The sequence below is a fragment of the Lynx rufus genome, unplaced genomic scaffold (assembly GCF_022079265.1).
Source record: "Lynx rufus isolate CCGP_SWC_20201006 ecotype Redwood Valley unplaced genomic scaffold, mLynRuf1.p SCAF_3, whole genome shotgun sequence".
Classification (NCBI taxonomy): Eukaryota; Metazoa; Chordata; class Mammalia; order Carnivora; family Felidae; genus Lynx; species Lynx rufus.
The window spans coordinates 97935049-97961446 of record NW_025814845.1 but is presented as its reverse complement, the minus strand read 5'-3'; the positions used below and the strand labels follow the sequence as shown (position 1 = coordinate 97961446).

Sequence of the window (26398 nt, the reverse complement as noted above, 5' to 3'; positions counted from 1 at the left end):
ATTCTTATAAACTGGTAAAAAGAGAAATCTTGTTTATGGAAAGTGGCCAGTCAAGCAGGAGACAACTTTAGTAGAAATTGAAAGGCAGTTACGTTGTGATGTGAGGATAAAGCAGGAGACATGTGACTCTCAAGAAAATGTGATTTGGGAGACAGCCAGAACCTAGATAAACAGTTCCACATTTATAATTTGGGGATTCACAAAGGTTGGAGGACCAAACCCTTGCATTGTACCATATACAGGACATGTTCTTTTAAGATAATGCTATTTTTCTTGCAGTGTCCAAATTCATTATGTTTCACTTAAAGTATTCCTTGATAGTGGAATAAGTGTTAAAGAAGTATTCCCTGCGGTGCTAATACAGACAGATAAGGATGTCTTTACTGTCTAAAGTAAAAAAACTCCCACAAACAAACCAGAACGAGCAAAAATGAGAGTACAGTGAATTTTCAGGGCTAAGAATAAATTGCACATCAATGGCGATAACAGGACTTAATGTGCAACCATGGATCATTGTGGACTCTATGAAATCCTTTTGTGCTCTGGGAAAAGTAACTGATAACACACTCTAGTCTTCATGGGAAAGTAGTTTGGGTGAGAGCTGCAGTCCTGCATTCTTTCATTAACTCAGTAAACATTTTTCGAGTTCCTGCTATATGCCAGGCATTTTGCTAACTGAGGAAGTGGATCTGAGAAAATAAAATCTCTAAGGCCAGGCTATGTACAGCCTAGAAAGAGCGACAGAAATGAAATTGGCTGTGATACACCAAGCAATGGATTAAGGGCATAGGAAAGAGTAGTGCCTGCCTCACCTGGGAGGTGGGAGGCCTCCAGGAGCTACTGTGAAGGAGATGTGAGTGTCAGCTGGCTAATCGGAAGGAAAGCAGTGGGGAGCAGTGGAGGCGGGTGGAAAAGCACAGGCAACGTTGTGAGCAAGAAGATACAGTCAGGGAACCACCAGCAGTGATCTCAAGGAGGTCAAAGAGCACAGAGCAGAGGAGTGTGGTAAAAAGTGCCCTTTGGGACTAGGCAGAGCCGGGCTTTGAATTTTAGACATGAGCATAGAAGCTAAGTGGCCTTGAGCAAATGACTTAACTTTTCTGAGACTCAGTTTTTTTCATCTGTAAAATGGGGATGGTCTTACCTACTTTACAGTGTAAATTTTAAGGCCCAGAGATTGTGTGTGTACTGAAGCACTTAGCATAGTACGTATCCCATGGTGGGCACACACTGGAACTCTGGTATTAAATATTTAGAGACGGAAGAAATAAGGACTTAACACTTTGTTTTACCCAGAGGTAGGAGGTCACTGAACTCCTCAAAGAGAGGCCACTGGCTCAGAATCCCATAGAAGTAGTTCAGTAAAGACTTACAATGTTGATATAATTTTCCATTTATATTGACTACATGTTTGACTTTATTTTTCTTTTTTAATTTTTTAAACATTTATTTATTTTTGAGGGACAGAGAGACAGAGCATGAGTGGGGGAAGGGCAGAGAGAGGAAGACACAGAATCCATAGCAGGCTCCAGGCCCAGAGCCCGATATGAGGCTCAAACACACAAACCTTGAGATCATAACCTGAGCAAAAGTTGAAGGCTCAGCTGACTGAGCCATCCAGGTCCCCCTATATGTTTGACTTTCTAAGAGAAGCCAGGACTTGGGAGGTTATGATTTTCTTCAAAGATTAGTTCTGCCTTTATTTCTAAATGGTCATTTTTATTTGCATTTATTCGTAGTATCAAAAGTTGTCTGCAAGTATGATTCTCCTGGATACAGAGGTGCTTATTTGAAATTTGAGATGGTCTGTGTGAATTAACCTGTTTTCTACATTCTGTTTTGTATATTACTGTAGTTTTTAACTTCTGGTTTCTCAGTAAGGAAAGGCAATCTGTGTGACCCAAAATTCTGATGTGCATTAAAATTGTTCTCTTGGCAAATGTACAAAAATCCAATTAGTTTCCAAAGGACAAATTGTCTTTGGGGACTCAGCTGATCTAAAATTCGTGACCGCGTCTGGAAGAAAATAGTACTCTAGGATTTTTTTGAACGCAGGCAACATACTGTGTGAAACAAGTTCTCATGTAAATTAACTTGGTTTACTTTTCTAGCTTTTACATTTGTGAGGATCCGTTTGCTTCTTTGGAGATAGATTCCAAGCACTCATAAAAGCATAAGATAATCTTTTTTTGCGGGGGCTGGGTGTTCAAGCCAATAAAACGTATAATAATTAATAATAATGTTTACTCAATTTCTTGGATTGTTATAGGGGTTTGCCAACTTGTAAATAAGATGGAGGAGAATACTGGCAAGGTTAAGCCTTTCAACCGAAATGACGAACAGTTTCTGGAGGCTTTTGTCATCTTTTGTGGCTTGGGGATCCAGAACACACAGATGTATGAAGCAGTGGAGAGAGCCATGGCCAAGCAAATGGTCACACTGGAGGTGGGCTGACAACTGTGGGACTCTCGGTCTCTGCAGCCACACTCAGCTTCTGCCTTTCCCGCCAAAACAACCCGTGGGGTCTGTGCGTGATAGCAGCGTCTCCTCACGAGAATCAGACTGAATCCTTAGTTCCTCATGGAAACAGCTAAGGAAACGGAGACCCAGAATATTTTAGAGACTAATCAAAGGTCTCATGACCAAACCAAAACTCAGGCTGTTCGTCCCTTCACTCTTCTGACCTTAAGAATGCATTCACACAGATGTCTGCTGCCCGTGCAGCCTGTCTGTCCCTGCTGCAGTGCCTGAGCATCCCTGTCCCCTGGTGAACAGCTGTACTCATACATTTTGAAAGACAAAAATAGAAACCCTAAGCACTCAGAGAACCAGAAGTGAGGAAAAGGGAAACTCTTTCAGATTACAGATGTATGGATCCCACTTCTGAATACCCTGATTCATAAGTTTTGGGTAGAGCCTGGGAATCTACATTATTCCAGAGCTTCCCCCAGGTGATTCTGAATGTGCAGGCAGCTTGTGACCCACTGGCCTGGGACACTGACCTTTAGCAGGCTCCCTCCCGAGGAAGATTACCCTACCCAAGTGGGGCCAGCCCTTTCCAGGTGTATTTCACTAACTGCCTGAAAATGTTCACTTTGCATAACCCAGAAATTTCTTACATCAGAGACCCAGTTTAGGCAAATAGACTTCAAAAGGGCAAACGTCTCTACTTATTCATACAGTGGCGTGAAGTATGTTTGAATATTTGCCTACTCCTATGTAATTGAGATCAGTGGGAATCCATGTTGAGAAACTGTAACATTTCCTCCAATCCTCTAATAAGTTCCTAACCTAAATAGCTAGAAAGATACAGAACTAAAAATTTACTAATAACCAAGATAGTATTAGTAATGATGAATATATAACATGAATAGTTTTGCCATGGTATTATATAAGAGACCTTGGATTATAAGCCAGTGGAAATCTTTTTTTGAAATACACACATGTAGGTATAGGTGCATATATATATATATATATATATACACACACACATATATATGTGTATATATATATACACAAATATATGTATGTGTGTATATATATATGCACACATATACCTCAAATTACATCTATACACATACATATATGTACATATAGTGTCACACATATATACATATGTATGTATAAATGTGTGTATGTGTGTATATACATATATTTTTAATCAAATTTTTTATAGTTCCCTTGGTTTTGCACTGAATTGAATCTAAGCCAGCTATCAATTAGAAATTATCTCTTCTTATAAAAACGTTTTATTATGGAAAATTGCAAGCATATACAGAAGTATACTAAGAATAGCTTAGTGAGTGCCCATGTACTCATTAGCCATCTTTAATAATTATTGACCCCTGGCCAATATCATTCCATTCATACACTTGCTCACTGCTCTGCACTCTTCCACTTTAATCCATTGATTATTTTGAAGCAAATCCCAGACATTATATAATTTTGTTCAAAATCTTTGAGTATTTTCCTGATTGAGATTTATTTCTATTTTAACACTATAGTTTTACTTCAGTTAAATATATGAGTAATTAGGCTTTTACTTAGTCTAAACATTTATTTTATTTCAATTCATTATGGGAAGTCCTATCGATGCTCACAAGTTTAACCTTGAAAAAGATTTTCCTTTCCTTACAAGGCATTGGATAAAAGCTAGGGACACCAATCCCTCAGGTTTTCTTAGGACAGTGAATTATTTTGACCTGGAAGCCATGGTCATTATAATGACCAACAAAACAACAATAATAATAGCTAACCTTTGCCAAATGTTTACTCTGTGTTCTGATGCTCACGTGTACAGACATACCTCATTTTATTGTGCTTTGTTTTATTGCTTGTCACAGATACTGCATTTTTTACAAATTAAAGGTTTGTGGCAACCCTATGTTGAGCAAATCTGTCAGCATCATTTCTCCAACAGCATTTGCCCACTTCATGTCTCTGTGTCACATTTTGGTAATTCTTACAATAGTTCAAGCTTTTTCATTATTATTATATTTGTTATGCTAATCTGTGATCAGTCATTAGGACCTGCTGAAAACTCAGGTGATGGGTTCCATTTTTTTTAGCAATAAAGTGTTTTTGAAATAAGGTATCATATATTTTTTTAGAAGCAATGCTATTGCACACTTAATAGACTATAGCATAGTGTCAGCATAACTTTTATGTACACTGGGAAACCAAAAAGTTCATTTGACTCCCTTTATTACAATATTGGCTTTATTGCAATAGTCTGGAAATAAACCCGCTATATCTCAGAGGTAGGCCTGTATTAACAAAATTAATCATTACAACCGTATGAGTAAGGTGTTATTATTATCTCCAGTGTGACAAAATTTATTTTTTAAAACTTAGAATGGTATGTTATTCCTGTATCAATTTAAGTCTGAAAATGGCTTACCTTTTTATCAATCTTGATAATATCTTTGGGGTTTTTAGTAAATCTATGTTGTCTCTGTCAAAGATGAACTTTAAAAAATATTTTTTAAAAAATATGGTAGATGTTTTAAATATGACCACTGCCCTGATTCAAAAGAATGTCTAAAATATTATCCTATTACTTTGAAGTCATTACTTTTGAATATGGGAATTAATGATTCTTCTGTTGAGTGATGAGAAAATAGTAAGCCTGTCTATTTAACTCTACTAGGGTAAGAGAAAGTGTACTAGTTAGGTGTTGAAAGCAGGGTCCCAGGCCCCCTTGTCCCCTCACTGAGTGCCTCACGTCCCCAGATGTTACTGGATGGATTTATGGGGCAGCGCTGCCTATCTTGATCTGTGTGACATCATGTTCTAGCCATGCCATTTTTCTTTATGAAATTCTAGAGTAGTTACAGCCCTCCCCCTGAGAGCTTCTTCTAGACTCCTTGCTTTCCAAATGTCAATGTTAAGTGTCAGTTTATGCAAAAGATTTTTTCGTAATTCTCACAAGTAAAAATAACTGAAGTCAGTATTATTTTCTAAAAAGCAGTGCAAAAAGAAAAAGCACAAAATAAATTTTCTGCCAACTTTGAGCCAGTAGCATCGCTTATCAATAATGTGTTCATTACATCAACAGTGTCAGAATAAAAGTGACAAGACTTTCTCTAAACACAGAGAGTATACCTTTTGGTCTTCTGAAATAAGCAATTGAGTCAAATCTGGGATTTTTCTTTCTGTTGAAGAAAAGCAGCAAACAAGATTTGACATTCTGAGGTGTCTAGTTCTCTCTCCAGGAAGTTTTAGCAGAATCTCGAGCTTGAGATTGTAGTCTACATTTGGTAGTTTTCTCTTGGATAACCTGTTTCCTTTGGTTTCTTACCCTATAGGTTCTGTCGTATCACGCTTCAGCAGCAGAGGAAGAAACAAGAGAGCTCCAATCCTTAGCGGTAATTCTCTTTCTTTGTAGAAGTGACTGACTACAGACATTTAATTAATACATAAACATGCTTCTCTTAGGATAACTACTTCCAATGCAATGGTCCCTTTCTTTTTTATTGTATTATTATTATTTACTTTGAGAGACAGAGAGTGAGCAGGGAAGGGGCAAAGAGAGAGGGAGAGAGAGAGAGAATCCTAAGCAGGCTCCACACCATCAGCACAGAGCTTAATGCAGAGCTAGAACCCATGAAGATCCCATGAGATCATGACCTGAGCCGAAACCAAGAGTTGGGCATTTAACTGATTGAGCCACCCAGGCACCCCAGCAATGGTCCCATTTAATTAAATGTGGTAAATATTTAGACGGACATTCATAAAAATATTTAATCAGTTCTACTTTATTGTAGGGCTAAAGAGTCACTGATGATCCAAAGCAAAAGATAACATACTGACTTTGTAGTACATTATATGATTCTGAATTTTTTTTTCAATAATGTCACATCTTTCTTAGGCCAAAACTAAATTTACTTTTCAGCTCCTGGGGACAATGTGAACAGGTGACTGACTGTGAGGTGGTTGTTTGGTTAGGGTAATGACAACAAAGATTTTATAATTTGTTATCAGTAATCTGCTCTGCATTATTGAGAATTGAGAGTGATTTTAATGTCTGACCACATGGCCTATGGAATGTTACTTGAAATTGGGTTCAAATAAGGTCAGCTCCTGAATTCTTATTACATCGTTATTTAGTATGCTATGAGAGAAAAAGCACACTGATAATGTAAGTAGAATGTTAAATGTTCTAGGTCGTGGTTGAGATTAATGAAAATTTGAGGTACTTACACATTTACAGCAAAGGCTCCCCTTCTGAGTTGAAATTTACTTGAGATAACACAGATGAGGTCTATGTGAGATGTGACAGGAGTCTGTAAAGAATGAGAAGGGTGTGAACAGATCACTGAGATTCTTTTTCATTGTCCTCATCATCATACCTGGCCAAATGCCAACCCTCTGTGGCCTTACCTACATTTTCTCACGAAAACTGCACAGCTATATTATGAGGGCCACACTGAAGTTAGAGAAGCCAAGTGACTTGCTCAAGGTCACACTGGCAGAAAGAGGGGAAGTCAGGATACAAACTCACACAGTCTAGTTCCAGAGCCCATGCATACAACCACTGTGCTGTCTGTTATGAGCTGTTAGGGACAGAGAAGATTAAAGATGATTGAAATGTTTTGACCTCCACCATTAAAAAAATGATGGTGCCATGAATTAACTAAAGTGGAAATATTAAGAAGGAAAACTTGGCAGATTTGACTTAGAACGTGGTAAGTGTGAGGTGCTGGTGGAAGGACTCAATGGACATCTTCAGTAATCATGAAAGGCAGGACTGGAGTGGGGAGGGGCTGAACAGAGGTGGCGATTTGGAGGTCCAGCCTTGCGGTTTGGGGCAGTCCCATGGGGGTAGAGCGGTTGGGAGAGGGGCCTGAAAGACTGAAGGCAGAACTTTTGGGAATCTGGGTTTCTGTGGAAGGAGTGGGAAAAGAACCTGGCTGAGGTACAGATGTGGTCGTTAAACAGGGAGGAAGATTTAGGATGGGGCCGTGGCGCAAAAGGCAGAAGTTTCAAAAAGGAGGTCCTGTTGGTTGTAGAAGGTTGAGAAGTGGGACTGAGGAAGGCTGCTGCATTCTGTGATCATGTGATTGTTCAGACGGCAGCTTTAGGAGTAAAACTGCGAGAGTTAAGAGTAAATGGTGACAAAACGGAGGAAATGAATATAGACTAGTTTTAAAAGACAAGTTTTGTATAAAGCAAGGAGTGGAGAAGTAGTTATTAAGGATGCTGGCTGATGTTTTTGTTTTGGTTTGCTTTGTGTTGTGCACAAGGCTCGCTCACAAGGAAGAGAACCAGCATGTTCGTGGATGGAGGGCAAAGGTACGGCAATGAGGCAGTGCAAGGCAGGGAAGAGATCTGGACCTTGGAGCAGCCTAGGCATTGAGTGAGACAAGAGGGAAGCGATGATAGTAATAATAATAAGAATAGCTACATTTATTGAGCACTTACCTCATACATGGCATGTTGGAAGTTCTTTGTGTGTGTTCACTAAGTGTATTTAGTCCACAGCAGACCTATCAGGTCTGTATGGTTAGCAGGTGGAATGTGAGGAATTTGAGATTGAGAGGCTTTAGGTTGTCCTGCTCAGGATCTCCCCGGTCTTAAGTTATGGTGCCAGTACTAACTCCGGGCAGCCCAGATCCAAAGCCCAGACTCCCCTGTGTGGCACTGGAGAGGTAATGAGCTGGAAAAGGAAGGCTGAGGACTTACAGATGTTCTCAGTTAAATCAGTGAGTAGAAAGCAGAGTCATTTATTTGCCAAGAACAGTTTAAGGAACTTGGGATGTTTCACCTGAAAGGTTAAGCTTCTTTTGGGGTTAGCCTCATTCGGGATGGACTTTATTTATTTTGTTCATGGCGGTATTTGAAGAAACGAACAGTTCTTCAATTATTTACAGAGGTTTATAGGTTATAAATATCTTTCACATCAGGCTTAATTGGCCTGTTGGTCTCATCCTTCCAGAATGATGAAGTTTTTAACTAAATGCATACTGTGAGTTGGACATTATCACATGGAAAGATACATCTTGAAGTGCTTGCGAGCACTGCAAGAGTATTAAATTAGTTCTAAAATGAGGGCAAGGTTACACTCTGCCATGTGTTGTTTTAGATAAATAAAAACTAGCAAATAGAGCAATTTCTGAAGATAATGCTAAAAACATCACTAGGATATTAAACTTTGCTTTCACTTTGAAAATGGCAATCTTTCAGAAAAAATCTGAAAATTATTTTCTCAATTATTTTTATAATTTTAGCGAGAGAAAAACGCTTTGGAATAACTGAAAATTGCTATATTGCAGTATTGTTCAAAACCATCTGTTGTTTCATATGGAAAATAGATTTCTGGCAGCTGCATTGGGAAATTTAGGGTTACGTCACTTATAGGTCAGCTAATTTATTTAAATTGGTTGAAATTCAGCAACTGAATTCAATACTGGTTTTCCATCAGCCTAATAAAAATTCCTTTACAGCCCCGACTGCACAGGTGTCTGCATCATCCAGCGACTACCAAAGTTGCTTTGTCGTGTATCTGATTATTTATCGCAATTTAAGACCTAAAATAAATTGAAAAGCTGCCTAATGTTTTCTTCACTTTTATTTTTACAAGTTAGTTCTGGAGAGAATTAAATAATATATTTAAGTATACCAAATATTTATGCCTGTTTCCAGAAAAGTTCTCTAATTATAACAAAAGTATAACCAAGTTGATAGGAAACTCAAAATCCTTATTTTTTCCCCTTTGTTTTACTTGAGTTTTTAATCTAATTTCTCTTGACTTAAAATTGGGTGTAGCAGAAATAAGGCCTTAAACTAAGCATTTTACCATATATCTTTAATGATCCTTAGTCACACGTTGTTGAGATAAAAATAAATGAACCCCAGCTACCTGGCAATGGTTATTAGAAAATTATTAGTTAAGATATCAGAATGAAATCAGTATTTATTACCAGTAACTGAGTATTTGATTGACTGGTTTCCTTTTCTGCTTTCCTCTTTTGTTAGAAGAGCAGAGAATAAATATGTATTAGAGCTTAGTTTTTTGAAATAAGCTCAGTTTTGTCGTGGGGTCACTGCTTATTCAGTTTATCTCTATAGCTTCTGCTTTATAGCAATTTCTGAATCATATGTAATGTATATAAAAGCAAACTCACCCTTTCGTGATCCTGAAAGGTTTCTGCATCAAAATAGTGAGATAGGGAGAAGCTGACCTCTCAGGCGGGATTTCCTAGAACAGAATTTACTTCATCTTGACCTTAATCTTTCAGAGCCAGAAACGTCATGTGAACTTTCTTGATCAGGAGTGTGTTCCTGCTGCAGGTGACAGCAGCAAAGGGCAGAGCCATGTTTCTGACTCAAATCCCTGATGCCCAAGTCAGTGGCAGAGTATAGATCTAATTCCTTGTATCAAGATGATCATCACATCCCCCACTTTTTGAGAAAATCTATATATGGATAGTCAAATTATAAATAGAAAATTTTGAGCCAATAATAACAAAGAGTTGATGTTATGATCTTGATAACCAGTGTCGCTGAACTGTAGTAACCTACGGCATCCAGGAAGGCACACTCTTCCTCAAACAGTGCTAGAATGACCCTGAAACCGTCTGGGTCCTTTGGACTTCCTGTATACCATCACATTCGTTTTTATAGATGTCTATAACATTAACTGGGCTGTGTCTTTTCCACATTGGCAAGACTTAGTAAATTCTGTTTGATTCTTCCTGCTTTCCTTCGGCAAGCTAACCTTATCTTTTCTGCTTTGAATTCACTAGTACATTACTTCCAATGGTAATCTTAGCTCCAGAATATAGTGTCACCATTCTTCAGCTTCCTATATACTAAATAGATGTTAACCAGACTAATTCCTCATTTAGTCATAAATTTACCCTGAGAGTTTTACTTATAAGCATATGTACATATTATCAGAATCTTGACATTAGCATGTGCCATCTTTGCATGGTTTTGAAAACTGTATGCTCATTAGTTTTTATATTCTGTGCCTCTTTGCCATTGAGATTTAAAAGATGACATTTAGGGACACCTGGGTGGCTCAGTTGGTTGAGCATCCAACTTTGGCTCAGGTCATGATCTCACAGTTCGTGAAGTTCGAGCCCTGTGTCAGACTCATTGCTCTCTGCAGAGCCCACTTCGGATCCTCTGTCCCCCAATCTCTCCACCCCTTCCCAGTTCATGCTTTCTCTCTCAAAAGTAAATAAAAACATTTGAAAACAAATAAATAAATAGTCACATTTATATAATGTTAGAAAGAAGGAAAAGTGATAAAACATGTTGGTATAGTTATTGAAGAAAATATGCTAATCCAGCCGTGCTGTGCCTTATTCACTTCTGTATTCTCTATAAGATTCGGTTCCACATACTAAGTTGGTTATTTACTTCCCTTTGAATAAGTAAGATTTCTTTTTCATGTGTATTTGGATTCACTTCCCTCTTAGAGAAAGATAAATTCTAACAGGCTTGTAAGTGGTATGGATTTTTTCTTTAAAAACATGTTTTTAAGAAGAGAGACATTAGCCTTCTGTAAAGTATAACGTGATGGCTGTCAAACTGGCTTTATTCAAAGACCTAGAAACAAACTGCTCCGCATAAAATGGTGCCCCAATAGGTGGGGGTAGTGATCAGGGACTGACAGGGAGAGCTTAAAACACCTAACTGAGGGTCTCTGCTTGTAGCTACCAATGAACCCATGAGATATCTTACATTAATTTTATGCCTGAAAATAGTTTCCTTCAATAACTGATCATTGAGGAAAACCTCTTTTCATCCTAACATTTATAATGAATAAACGTCAGGAGTAATGTAACAAAATGCCTTTATACAATACTGAAGCTAATTGGAAGAATTTGACATTTTATGGATGGCCAAGTTCAGTATCTGCTCTTCTTTTCAAACTTATTTTAAGAAATGACTTTCTGAATAAGGGAGCCTTGCCGTAACAGTTGGCAGTTAGGAGTTATTTTGTAATTTTTATTTTAGCTCTTGAGATTTGATACTTCAGACCTAAGGGGGGTAGAATGACTTTGATAGCAGTGTGACCTTTTTTGTATTAAGGTTATACAGTCAAGCAAGTTGTGTAGCCATGTGGCCACATGTCTTTATTTTCTTCTGAGGTGACCAGAGACTTTGCCACAGGCTAAATATAAACCTTTTTCATGAGGCACCCACCCAAAATAAGAAACTCAGTAATTTTTAAATGATCCTTTTATTTACCTTACCCAAGTATATTATTTTCCATGGACACATGCTTTTTGGGTTTCAAGGAGACTATACACTTTACAAATAGATTATTTCCTATAAAGTTTTATTTCTCTATTAAGTAAACAAAGAGGCACCCACCCTCTACACTTGTGTAGAGGCCTTCATAATGAGAAACAGTTGAATTTAAAAAAAAAAAAAAAAAAAAGGTTGTTTGTCTTATATAAAGTTCAGGATAGATTCTCTTTGACTTTATTTATTTATTTTAATATGAAATTTATTGTCAAATTGGTTTCCATACAACACCCAGTGCTCAGCCCAACAGGTGCCCTCCTCAATGCGCATACCTACTTCCCCTCCCTCCCACCCCTCCATCAACCCTCAGTTTATTCTCAGTTTTTAAGAGTCTCTTACGGTTTGCCTCCCTCCCTCTCTTTTTTTTTCCCCTTCCCCTCCCCCATGGTCTTCTGTTAAGTTTCTCAGGATCCACATAAGAGTGAAAACACATGGTATCTGTCTTTCTCTGACTTATTTCACTTAGCCTAACACTGTCCAGTTCCATCCACGTTGCTACAAAAGGCCAGATTTCATTCTTTCTCATTGCCAAGTGGCTTTCCATTGTATATATAAACCACAACTTCTTTATCCATTCATCAGTTGAGGGACATTTAGGCTCTTTCCATAATTTGGCTATTGTTGAGAGTGCTGCTATAAACATTGGGGTACAAGTGCCCCTGTGCATCAGTACTCCTGTATCCCTTGGGTAAATTCCTAGCAGTGCTACTGCTGGGTCATAGGGTAGGTCTATTTTTAATTTTTTGAGGAACCTCCATACTGTTTTCCAGAGCAGCTGCACCAGTTTGCATTCCCACCAACAGTGCAAGAGGGTTCCCGTTTCTCCACATCCTCACCAGCATCTATAGTCTCCTGATTTGTTCATTTTAGCCACTCGACTGGTGTGAGTGGTTTTGATTTGTATTTCCCTGATGGGGAGTGACGTTGAGCATCTTTTCACGTGCCTGTTGGCCATCTGGATGTCTTCTTTAGAGAAGTGTCTATTCATGTTTTCTGCCCATTGCTTCACTGGATTATTTTTTTTTTTCGGGTGTGGAGTTTAGTGAGTTCTTTATAGATTTTGCATACTAGCCCTTTGTCTGATATGTCATTTACAAATATCTTTTCCCAGTCTGTCGGTTGTCTTTGACTTTAGAAAAATAAGTGACTATATTCAGGTTCTCCAGGGAAACAGAACTAGTAGGAGAGAGATTTATTCTGAAGAATTGGCTCACACAGTGATGGGGGCTGAGAATTCCAGCATTGTTATGTCTGCAAGGTTGGAGACCCAGGAAAACCAGTGATATAATTCAGTTTGAGTCTAAAGGCCTGAGAACAGAGGAGCTGATGCTTGAAATCCAAGTCCAAGGGCCTGAGAAGATGAGGTTAGATATTCCAACTTCATAGGAAGCAAAAAAGGCATGTTCTTCCGTCTTCTACCTTTTGTTCTATTCAGGCCCTGGACAGATGCATCATGTCCACCCACATTGAAGAGGGAAGTCTACTGAGTCCACTGATTCAGTGCTCATCTCATCCAGAAATACTTTCACAGACATACACAGAAATAGTGTTTAGTGTGTCTAGTCAAGTGAGACGTAAAATTAACCATCACAAGTGACTAAAAAAAGTAGTTAAGTATGTACTTTCATTATCTATCGTTGTGTTATTAGGGAGCATGTGCAAACTACTAACATCCTTGTGTCATTAAACTTTAAAAACTATGTATTTCAATTATTTATGTGCCTATCCTCTCCATCAGGCTATTAGTTCTTGAGTCATCATCATCATCATAGCTACCGTCTAGTGATTGCTGAATAAGAACCTGGTTTACATATCTTGTTAAGTGAGTGAATGAATCAATCAGTAGATTCTGGAAAATCTAAAGTTTTAGAGAGCCTATAATCTAGCCTGAAATAACATAACCCAAACTCCTTCAGTATCCAATAAGATTTTGCTTTCTTTCTTCTTAAAATGATTATGAAACTAGAAATAATAGTTGATGAAATACATAAAGAAGCATAGGGCTAGAGAGAAACCAGGTTCAACTTCCAGCTCCATGATCTCAGGCAAATCTGTGACTTCTCCGTGTCTCAGATTCTTTATGTATAAAAAGAGGATAATAGAAGAATTTACCCTGCAGAGTTGTGAGTGGAGTTCCTGGTACCTATGTGCCCAGGAAGTATTAGTTGTTAGTAGTGGTAACAGTGGGAGGAAAATTAGTTCTCAGTCTAGTAGTAGCAGCATCAAGATTTTGATGTACCTTGTCATGTTCCAAGTCTTTTTGCCTGAGCCCTTCTAATAATGTGCACTTCAATGAAGTATACACTCATTTTTTAAATTAGTCTAAGTGGAAGAGGTAGGTGGACTATCTGGAAGAAAAATGTACCATGTGTTGTAAGAACAAGTGTAAACCTTTGTTTAAAGTTTAAACAGTTTTCTACTCGAGGGCAGTAATCTAGAATTGACCATTTTGAGTAACTTCTTGCCAGAGTTGCTAGGATATTGGTCATCGCTTTCCCATCATGAGTTTCCAGTGTTCTTGGAAGTGAATGAATCAAACTTTAATGAGACTTAAGACAAGCTGAAGCTGATTGTTAAAAAACTATAGTAATGAAATATTTATTGTGCAGATGAAAAGAATTCAACTATATTTAAAAATTTTTAAAGCAAATAAAATTCATAATTGAACTATAGGGTAAGAAAGCATATTCTATAATATATCTGTTGTTTCTGACACAGCATGGTTCATTATTGATGTTAACATTTGTATTATAACTCTTTGCCAAATTAAATTAAATTAAATTAAATTAAATATTATGGAGAGCTGGTTAGGTGCTTGATGATATCAAAAAGATTTTCATTCACACATTTATATTTACCTCCTACTCTATGTGGGCTCCACATAACAATAAATAAGTCTCTACCCTCTTTGAACTTGAATAGTGAAGGACTGTATGTATAACATAATTATACAATATTATATGATTATAATCAGAAAAAAGGCTATAACTTTAAAGTGTAGGGCATTGTGAAATTATATAATATAGAGACATTCTAGAATATCTAGAATGGTCTGAGGTATATGTAGTAATTCACATAAGAGATGTGGCAAGTCTGTGATTTCATACTACACTGTAATTCAGCAACCTGCAAGGTAAGATTGAATCTAGGTTTTGGCTACATTAATGCTTCAAGAAATAGAATGTTTAGATTTGCAATCAAGATCCAGAGCTCACTGCCTCCCATGGACACACCAAAACTACAACTACATATAAAACAACTTATCAGGGTGCCTGGGTGGCTCAGTCGATTAAGCATCTGACTTCGGCTCAGGTCATGATCTCATGGTTTGTGAGCTCAATCCCCACGTCAGGCTCTGTGCTGACAGCTCAGAGCCAGAAGCCCACTTTGGAATCTGTGACTCCCTCTCTCTGCCCTTCTCCCGCTCACATTCTGTCTCTCAAAACAAAAAATTGTTTTTGTTTAAAAACAACTATCTCCAAGAACAACTTGAAGACTAGCAGACCTAAGATTTTACACAACTAAGGATATAAAGAAATAGTCGCATCAAGATGACCAAGAGTGGCAAAGAGGCAGAGACAGTCTACTAAACTCAGGACTCATACCTCCCCAGCATGGCAGCAAAATGGGAGGATATCATGATTGCAAAGGCCCTCTCTGAGGAACAGGGATCCAGTACTCACATTGGGTTCTCTGACCCAGGAAACCTGCACTGGGAAGATGAGCTCCCATAACATCTGGCTTTGAAAACCAGTGGGGCTTAAGTCCAGGAGAGCCAGAAGACAAAAGAAAATCAAGACTCCACTCATAAAGGGCATGTGCACAGTCTCACTTGCTCTGAGTCCCAGAGTAGAGGCAAGAGTTTGAAAAGTACCTGTGTTACATGTGAATGAGATTCATTGACTAATTTAATTGACTAAATTTAGGGCACAGAACTAATTTGGGATCTGTTGGAACTTCATCCAGGGATAGAAGTACTGTGAATGCCATTTTTTTTTTCACTCCCCTTCTACCTACTTGTCCTGAGTAGCTGCCCTACCTAGCAGGTGCTGTTTCTGACACTATCCATCTACAGTGCTAGCACTGCTTGCCCTACCCTGGCATTTCCCTGCAAATTGCCTCACCCAACCCACCAGCTCTGGCCAGTGCTCCTCTCAAGTGGCTGTCTGCCTCTCCACACCTGATGGGTGGCCTTGGTGACAGTGGCACTGCCCCAGGTAACCTCACCCCACCACAACCAGTGATTGGCCCTCCACCCTGCCACACCCAGAGGGTGGTGTTGGGTGGGATGGGTAACCAGGAGAGTTTCCACTACAGGGCCCCACAGGATAGTTTCTATATAGAGCTACTCCTTTGAGACAAGGAGACATAACTGATCTACTCAATATATAGAAGCAAACACAGAGAGTCAGGGGGCAAAATGAAGGGACAGAAAAACATGTTCCAAATGAAAGAACAAGACAAAACTGCAGAGAACAAATAAATGAAATAAACAATCCACCAGATAAAAAGTTCAAAGAAATGGTCATAATGATGCTTATTGATCTTGGGAGAAGAATGGTTGAATACAATGAGAACTTCAACAGAGAGACAGAAAATACAAAAGAGAGCCAATCAGCTGAAGAATACAATAACTGAAATGAAAAGCTAGAATCAACAGCAGATGCAGAAGATGCAGAAGTACAGATTCTCTAAGATTAGGGTAGGGGTAGGGGAGAATCACCCAATGAGAACAAAAAGAAAAGAAAATTTTTAAAAGTGACAATAGTTTAAGGGACAACATTAAGCATACTAACACTCACATTATAGGGGTTCCAGAAGGCGAAGAGAGAGAGAGGGACAGAAAACCTGCTTGAAGAAATAATGCCACAAAACTTCCCTAACCTGGTGAAGGAAGAAAACGCTCAACTCCAGGAAGCACAGAGAGCCCCAAAAAGATGAACCCAAAGACACCCATACCAAGACACATTATAATCAAGATGTCTGAAGTTAAAGATAAAGAGATAATCTTAAAAGCAGCAAGAGAAAAACAACTAGTTACATACAAGGGAGCCCCTATAAAATTATCAGCTGATATTTCAGCAGAAACTTTATAGGCCAGAGGGAGTGGTATGATATATTCAAACTGCTGAAAGGAAAACAACAACAACAATAATATTCTACCTGGCAAGGTTATCATTCAGCATTGAAGGCGAGATAAGGAGATTCCTCAATAAGCAAAAGCTAAAGGAGTTTATCACCACTAAACTGACCTTACAAGAAACTTTAAAAGATACTTCATTAAATGGAAAAGGAAAAGCCATAATTAGCAATAAGAAAATTATTTAAAAAAATCTCACTGGTATAGGTAAAGATTTAGTAAAGGTACTAGGTCAACCACTTATATAACTATTATGGAGTTTAAAAGACAAAAGTAATAAAAATTTTCTATATCTACAATAATTATTCAAAGAATACACAAAATATGTGTAAAATATGATGTCAAAAAATGTATTGGGGAGAGTGAAAATCTAATGCTTTAGAATGTGCTTGAACTTTAGTGACCATCAACTTAATACAGACTGGTATATACCTAGGAAGTTATATATGAACTTTATGGTAACCACAAATGAAATGCCTACAATAGATATACAAAAAAATTGAGAGTAAGGAATAAAAACATGACCCTAAAGACAGTCACAAAATCATACGGGAAGAACGCAAGAGAAAAAGGAACAGAGAACTACAAAAACAACCAGAAAACAATCAACAAAATGGCAATAAGGACATATCTACATATCTGTCAGTAATTAAATGTAAATAGACTAAATGCTCCCATCAAAAGAAATAGGGTGGCTGAATAGATTAAAAAAAAAAAGACCAACTTATACATTACCTACAGAGACTCACTTGAAATGTAAAAACACACACAGGGGTGCCTAGGTGGCTCAATCAGTTAAGCATTCAAGTCTTGATTTCAGCTCAGGTCACGATCCCAGGGTGGTGAGATTGAGCCCTGCATCAGGTTCTCTGCTGAGCACGGAGCCTGCTTAAGATTCTCTCTCTGTCCCTCTGCCCCCTCCCCAGCTCTTTCTCTCTAAAAAAATAAAAGCACACATAGACTGAAAATGAAGGAATGGAAAAAGATATTTCATGCAGATAGAAGCAAAAAAAAAAAGCAAAATAGACTTTAAAACAAAGATTGTAACAAGAAAAAGAAAGACATGACATAACGATAAAGGGATCACTCCAACAAGAGGGTTATCAAGTGTCTTTTCCAACCACAACTGTATGAACTAGAAATGAATTACAAGAAGAAAAGTGGAAAAAATACAGACACATGGAGGCTACACAATATGCTACTAAACAACCAATGGGTCAGTGAACAAATCAAAGAGGAAAGAAAAAAATTCCTAGAGATGAGTGAAAGAGTCGGACGCCTAACCGACTGAGGCACCCAGTCACCCCCAATGGCATTTTTTACAGAACTCAAACAACTAATTCTAACATTTGCATGGTACCACAAAAGCCCCCCAATAACCAAAGCAACCTTTGGAAGGAAGAGCAAAGCTGGAGGAATCACGCTTGCTGTTTTCAGACTATACTACAAAGCTGAGTAATCAAAACAGTTTACTACTGGCAAAAAACAGACACATAGACCAATGCAACTGACTAAAGAGTGCAGAAATCTGTGGTCAGGAGGTTTGAGGTCAGGAGGTCAATCAATGTATTGACCTATGGTTAATTAGTCTTCAACAAAGAAGGTAAGAATATACAACGGTTAAAAGACAGTCTCTTCAGTAAATGGTGTTGAGAAAACTGGACAGCTACGTGCAAAAGAATGAAACTGGGCCATTTATACTATATACAAAAATAAACTCAAAATGGATTAAAGACTTAAAGGTCATAGTGGAAACCATAAGACTCTTAGAAGAAAACATAGGCAATAAACTCTGACATCATCTGTCTCCTCAGGCAAGGGCAACAAAAGCAAAAATAAACAAGTGGGACTATATCAAACAAGAACGGTTTTACATAACAAAACCAAAACAAAAAGGCAGCCTACTGAATGGAAGAAGATATTTCCAAATAACTTGTCTCTAGCTGTGAAAGTCCTAGATGGCATCTTCTTCCAATAGAAGGTGCTTCCTCTCTATTGGAAACCTGTTGTTTAGTGTAGCCACCTTCATTAATTATCCTCACTAGATCTTCTGGAGAACTTCCTGCAGCTTCCACATCAGCACTTGCTGCTTCACCTTGCACTTGATGTTATGAAGAATTTTCTTTCTTTAAACCTCATGAGCCAACCTCTGCCAGCTTCAGACTTTTCTTCTGCAGCTTCTTCACCTCTCTCAGCCTTCACAGATCTGAAGAGAGTTAAGGTCTTGCTCTGGGATTAGGCTTTGATTTAAGGTAATATCGTGGCTGGTTTGATCTTCCATCCAGACCGCTAACGCTTTCTCCATATCAACAAGAAGGCTATTTCACTTTCTTATCATTTGTGCCTTCGCAGGAGTAGCACTTTTACTTTCCTTCAAGAACTTTTCCTTTTCATTCTCAACTTGGCTAACTAGAGCATGAGGCCTAGCTTTTGGCCTACCGTGGCTTTTGACATACCTTGCTCACTAAGCTTAATCATTTCTACCTTTCGATTCAAGTGAGAGATGTGCAGCTCATCCTTTCACTTGAACACTTAGAGGGCACTGCAGGGTTATTAACTGACCTCATTTCAATATTGTTGTGTCTCGGGGAATAGGGAGGTCTCAGGAGAGGGAGAGAGAGAGAGATGGTGGAACAGCGGGCTGGTGAAGCAGTCAGAACACATACCACATTTACCGACTAAGTTTACCATCTTATGTGAGCACAGTTTGTGGTACCCCAAAGCAATTACAGTAGTAATATCAAAGATCACTTATCACAGATCATTATAACACATAGAATAATAATGGGAAAGTTTGAAATATTGTGAAAATCACCAAAATGTGACACAGAGACATGAAGAGAGCAGATGCTGTAGGAAAAAATGGTGCTGACAGATTTCTCGATGCAGGGTTGCCATTAATCTTCAACTGTTTAAAAAAACAGACAAACACAATGTCTGCAAAACGCAGTAAAACAAAGTATGCCTGTAGTTCACTGAAGAAACCAAAACTAAGCTAGAACTCTGGCCGCAAAGGGAGCAGAGAAGTATATTTTTGAGTTTTCTAAACTCTTCAAAAAAATGAAGGCTCACCAGTAGAAGGTTGAAATAGATGCTGATGGAGTCTGGCTATAGTATCTCCCAAAGGGATGTACCAGTGAATGTTTCCCTGGTGCAGCTGGGAAGGATAAGAAAAGAACTAACTATATGAAAACTTGGGGGGGATGCATTCTAAGTGGAGGAAAAACAGTTAAAGAGGCCTGGAAGTGAGAAAGAGTATTAATCAACCTTAAAAACAAATGGCAAAAGTATAGACCTCCGCCCCCCACCAAAAAAAAAAACAAAACATGGTGATTTCAGGAAACTCAAATTTTCATTTAGAGCATTACTACACTAAGTAAAGAGGCTGCCACATACCCAGTCTAATCCTCCTCTACACTCATGCAGAGAGTGTAGCCAGGAGTTGTGGAAGATTCCTTTCTCTCATGTGTCAAGAAGCCTGACAGTGACACGAATGTGGAATCGAGCATGAAAAACACAACATAGCCACAACAGCTACGGTGCATCCATCCATTTACCTTAAATGATGAGAGGGTCGGAGAGAGAGATTGAGCCTGGTACAGGAAGGTCAGTGGCAAGATTCAGGTGCCCCATACAGGGTGGCTTCTGGTTCCAAAGGAGAAGACAATAAGAGGTCCTGGAGTCTTGTGGCCAGAGAGATAAATATACCATAAATTCAGAATATTAAACCTTAGAGACACTCTAGTCCACCCCTGCCCCTTCATTTTACAGGTGAGAATTTGACAGAGTGGTTGAACATCTTGTTGAGGGTGATAAAGTCTGTGGAACATCGGGACTAGAACCCCTTAATAGCAAACATACTGTTTTACCATGTGCTTCACTTTAAAGCCCCTCTTTTCATGGTCATTATCTAATGCTGAAATGCAAATGTGGTAGCTAATCTAGGATTTTCTTAGCTGGTGGTCAGTTTAACATTTAGCTCCATATCCGTCAAGATGGTGTTCAGAACAACTGCTTTTGAGTAACGATGGCAGAGAAATTAAAGTATTTTAAAAATTCTGAATACTACTACTTCCTTTAACCCAATCCAGCCCTACTCCCAAGGATGTGTTTCGTTCCACCCTTAGTGAATTTCACTGCCAAAGTTGGTTGTGTTTTTTAAAAATTTTGCAAAAATGGTGAAAAAGAGCCACAGCTTTAGAAAAGAGGATCATAAAAAACAGGAAGTCATAAAAACGTGACTTAAATGAAGAATCCCCTCTAAAGTGTCATGAAAGCTAGCCTAGTTTCTTCATTAGTTTGAGTGGCAGATCCAATTATAGAAGAAAAATGATATTATACTATTGACCTTTTTACCAGATTGAATCTTTAACCCACTGGGCTTCGTGTACTTTTTGCATTCCATATTTGGTTATTTTTGACACAGATTAAACTCCCAACTCTAGAAGAGCTCAACGATATTTGAATTAAGCAATAAAATATCTAAACACTGTTGCCTGGGGAGTCACAGGCATTATGCTTCCATGTAGAGTAATAACCGGTATTTGTTGGGATTAGATGGTATGATAGTTGAATTGGATTATGCAACCAGAAGACACATACACATTTATAAAATGTGCTTTATAAAATCTTTTTAAAAATGTTATTTCTGCTAGTCTTCAATACCAAGATGCAATAAGTTATATTATCCCCTAAAGTCACTTAACAAAATAAGGTGTCACTAAAAGAAGCGATTGTGAAAATCCAGAATTATATATAACATAGCCTATCCCAGAAATACCACAAACCCTATTCTCTGCTATTAGTAAACTGTAGAATATTTTGTTTTATAAAATGGGAAGTAATATTTACAGGTAATATGTTTTATCTAAAGTCACCTTTATCCCAAGACCTTTCGAGAAAAACGGAAAGTTGAATTGTCTTATGATGGTCAAAGAAGCAGTTTACAAGGGCTATAAATGACATCCAACTTTCTTATGGCTTGTTAGCAATCAGTTCTGAGAATTCTGAACCCATGTATCACTGACCACCAGGTTCTGAAGGAAAATGTTTATACATCCCCACTGGATCATCTCTGAAAGGTTGAGTCGGTGGTGTGGTGTGATAGAACAAGCAAAAGATTCTTTTCTCTCACTAGAGGGTTTGGGAATTAGAGTGTCAAGGGGAGAGGCACAAGCCGTGTTGGCTGCCTTTGTCCCATAGCTTTTAGAATATCCTTTGTGGAAGGAGAGAAAGAAAACTTCTTCCATAAGAATAATGGTGCCCTAAGGAAAAAACATCTGTTCTCTTGTTGAGTGCAGTCTGTTTAAGGGAAACAGCAGCAATCTGCCTCGAGTTAAAAGGTGGGCTTATTCCCACCTCCACACTTCTGAGCTGCGCTCCAGTTGACTGCTCCAATCTCTGATGTCGGAGGCCGGTGTAAACAATGAAGCCCTTTATCTAAACATTTAAATCCTCCTCTCTTCCCCTGTTTCAGCCCACGCAGTAGCCTGTGGAATTGACTTAACAGAAGGCGTATTTTCTCGTGAATTTTGGGCTTGGGAAAAAATTCTTAGTTTGGAATATGAAGAGGGGGGCATTAACTTAAAGTTTAAACATGCCTGGTATACATGAGTACAATATAAAGGTCAAGCGAGCAGGAGAATGGGCTAGCACCCCAAGATTGGTTGGGGAAAGCTGTGGATTGCTTCATGAGATTTTATTATTTTGATCTTTTTACTTCCCAAAAGATGGAGGTAAAGTGGAGTAGTGATATCCTAGATACTCATAGGAAAAGTAAGGGGTTTGGAGGGAGATGAGGAAAAGACATTAAGGGGAAGAAATCGGGTTCAGATTTCCTAATTTGTCTTCTCTCTGCCTGGCACCAAGTTAAAGCCTCTTTTCATCAGGTAGATTGCAGTCCAATCTGGCTAAAGCAGTTGAAGTGCTGGGAGGGGATGGTCAAGGGGGTGAAGGAATGGGGTTCCTGCATGTTCTGATGCCCACAGGGGCCTGATAGGAAATCTAAGAGACGAGCCTGAAAGTTCTGCTCAGTCTGAGGGAGCCAGGTGCCCTGGCCTTGGCCAGTGTTGCTTCATGAGAATTGGGGCTCGGAATGGCCTGATTTTTCCGAAGCCAGAAATCCTTTTTTGCTGTCGTTGTTAAAATCTCCCAAATTTTTAAATAGTATAACAGATTGGAATGTATTTGCCAGGTCGGCTAGTTTTCCAACTCAAGTTAATGGGCTTCCCCCTCTTTGGAGGTTTTGGGACCTTAAAACTGGAACTTATGACTCATAGAAAGTGAAGGGAATAAAATTTTTCCCTCTCACTCATTTAATAAATGTTCATGTCAACAAATACCAAAGCTGTATCCATCAGTAGTCACAGTGGATACAAAGATGGGTACAAAGATACAGTCCTGCCTATAGATCCCACTGTACTTAGGAGACAGATAAACGGGAAATTACATTATAGTGAACTTCCTGTAATTAAACAGGTATTCCCAAGGTGGGGTCTGCTCTGAAGGGCATCCAGTCCTTTTTTGGATGGGAGCTGTGTCTTAAAGGAGTCCATCAGTTAAAGAGAGTAGGTACTTTATCGGAGAAGCAGGAGGTACAAAAAGCAGGTGAAAAAGAGCAAGGTGTATGTGAAGAATTCAGGGGTGTTTACTACAATTAAATGATAATCGAATCAAAACCAATGATACTAATTAAAAAACAGATCCTCCTCCAAAAAACAAAACTGGCTTCTCAAGACCCATCCCAGATCTCCTGAGTCAGAATCACTGAGGTATTTTTTAGTAGGCACTCTAGGTGACTCATGACCAGGCTTGGGTGACTTCGTCTCTAGTAGAGATGGTGTCAAATCTGAAAATAGGATAGTTCGCCTGGATTCGAAGCTGGGCTCCATTCCTTAACTAGCTGGCTATTATGGGTAAGGCAGTTAGCCTCTTTGTGCTTAAAGCTTCTGTACCTGAAAAAATAGAGCTAGAGTGTCAACTTAATAAGATTGTCTTGAGAATTCAATACTTAGAACATTATCGTTATCCTGCTCACCACTTGATTCCCAGCCCATAGTACTGGGACAGGTCCAGAATAATTACTCAGTAAATATCTGCTGAATGACTAAGACTAAGTGGGTATAAACGGGCCAGATCACTGGAGTCCTTAGTTTTGCTTATTATTGTAGGTACAACCTCAGAGTAGTCACCATCTCTCCTCTACCTAATCTTCCTGGAACCGTATTAGTTACTCACCCCTCCCCCAGTGATTCATTTGAAAAACAAAACCAAAAAACAGAAGTAGCTCCTATACCAAAAGATTTCTAGAGTACACATTAGAAAGAAAAAATAAACACAATGCACTATTTCCCTGTAGTAAAGTGAGAAAACTTTGTGAATCACTGCTGCTTTATAAAATTAACAGCTTTATTTCATTTTGTTCTTCTCTCTTCACCTAAGGCTGCTGTTGTACCATCTGCTCAGACACTTAAAATTACTGACTTCAGTTTCAGTGACTTTGAGCTGTCTGACCTAGAAACGGCACTGTGTACAATTCGGATGTTCACTGACCTCAACCTTGTGCAGAACTTCCAGATGAAACATGAGGTAGGAATAAGTCATGTCCTTTGGAAAAGTGAAAAGTGTGTGTGTGTGTGTGTGTGTGTGTGTGTGTGTGTGTTAAGAAAGAATTAGTATGAATAGGGATTTTTAAGTCTCAGCAATTAATATACTGTCACCTAATGCATCCCTGAGATTTTCAAAGAAAAATGATCAACCCTAACAAGACACGTATTGGATTTTTACTATGCATCAAACACCAGGTGGAAGAATAGGGGACATTATCCCCAATAGTGGGAACAGGATGTACAAAGCCAGGAGGACAGAGTGGGGATGGGCTGGGAGCCTTAGTGGAGGGGGAGTGAGAGTGGCAAAGGAAGCAAGTGGAGAGGAAGGTTACGATGCAAATCATATGTAACCTTGTAAGCTCTTCAGAGGAATTTGGATTTTATTCTGAAAAACAGTGGTGAGTCACTGAAGAATTTTAAACAGAAGTAACTTGATCTCATTGCAGAGGTTATGATCACACAGGCCAGGGAAGGACCAAAACAGAGTGAACTCCTTTGGAAATAAGGGAGTACAGGCGCTTGATGTGAAGCCAAGGTTGTGGTTCGAACAAGAGGGGTTACCTCTGTGGGGTGTGGATGAAAACCGATTTTAACCCCTGTTGATTACTTATTTACCTCTCAGAAAACAGCAAGACTTCAGGCAGAATCTTCTAATACCAGCTGCAGAGTGCAGGGAAAATCTTCATAAAGGCTATGTGTATTAGCATCAAAGAATAAGGGAGAATAGAAAGGATTGTTTGAAAACAAAATGTAGTAATTTACCTTTAAAGTTGTTTTTTTTTTTTTTTTGGTTTGTTTGTTCTTTCCCTGGTCAGTTGAATTTCTAGTCTTCTTATACAGATTTCCTGTCTGGAAATTTAAATACCTTGAAGGCCTCTACTATTTAGCAATCCATTAATTCATAAAATGAAAATTTATTAACATAAACAGTGTACCCAGCACTGTGCTAAGTATTCATTTGAGCGAAGAGCTGTCCTGCTCTCAAAAGCCTCATACAGTTAGGAATGAAAACTCAGGACTAATAGAGCTAACGGTAATATAGTGTCATTTATGGTATTCTTGGGGTATTCTTTCTTAAATTTAGCCAAAGTTTCTATTACTCTTGGATGAAAACAAAGAACTACTATCTGTGAAGTCTAATTAATACTTCACTCTTACTAGAACATGTTGATTAAGGGATATCATGTCATTTGATTATTTCAAGAAGCCCTCAAGAAAGGTTCTCTGGTTGTTATTGTCTCTGTTTTCAAATGAAGAAATTCAGATAGCATGATAAGAGTAAAAAGGTCATGAGTTTTGAGTTATAGCCCTACTAGTGAGTAGCTCTTATTTCCTTAAGCACTTAATCTCTCAAGTTCTCGGTTTCAGTCTGTTGGTTGGGGATAATGGTATGACTTCCTTATGAGGGTCTTGTGAGAATGACACATGCATCGATGTGATTGTCTGTTTGTATGCATGTGTATTTGTGTAGACGGTGTTTTGCTGCTTAACACAGTACCTAAGACAGTTGTAGAGTACATGTCACTTCTTCCTTCCTTTAGCCAAATTTGACAATGGTTGTATCACCCCATCCAATTTCTCCACTATAGGTTATAGGGCTCATTTAAAAAAAATTAATGTTTATTTTTGAGAGAGAGAGAGACAGAGAGAGCAGGGGAGGAGCAGAGAGAGAGGGAGACACAGAATCCAAAGCAGGCTCCAAGCCGTCAGCACAGAGCCTGACGCGGAGCTTGAACCCACCAACCATGAGATCATGACTTGATCCCAAGTCGGACCCTCAACCCACTGAGCCTCCCAGGCGCCCCTTATAGGGCTCATTTTTAATAGCCTTTTCTATTAATGGAATAAAGACCTCATTTAAGGCCAGTTCTAAATGTGAATCTCGGTT

The 26398-nt window shown here is 38.7% G+C and overlaps 1 protein-coding gene across 5 annotated transcripts in view; it reads left to right on the top strand.

Moving 5' to 3' along the window:
* PDE5A (phosphodiesterase 5A) overlaps positions 1–26398 on the top strand; it is a 138562-nt gene that overhangs the window by 80767 nt on the left and 31397 nt on the right. For 4 of the 5 annotated variants that reach the window (XM_047091483.1, XM_047091486.1, XM_047091485.1 and 1 more), the window contains exons 10-12: positions 2270–2445; positions 5808–5867; positions 24344–24490. In XM_047091483.1, coding sequence (XP_046947439.1) covers positions 2270–2445; positions 5808–5867; positions 24344–24490 — 383 coding nt within the window. The remainder of the gene's footprint in view (positions 1–2269; positions 2446–5807; positions 5868–24343; positions 24491–26398) is intronic. The other variant, XM_047091487.1, reaches the window with a different exon arrangement.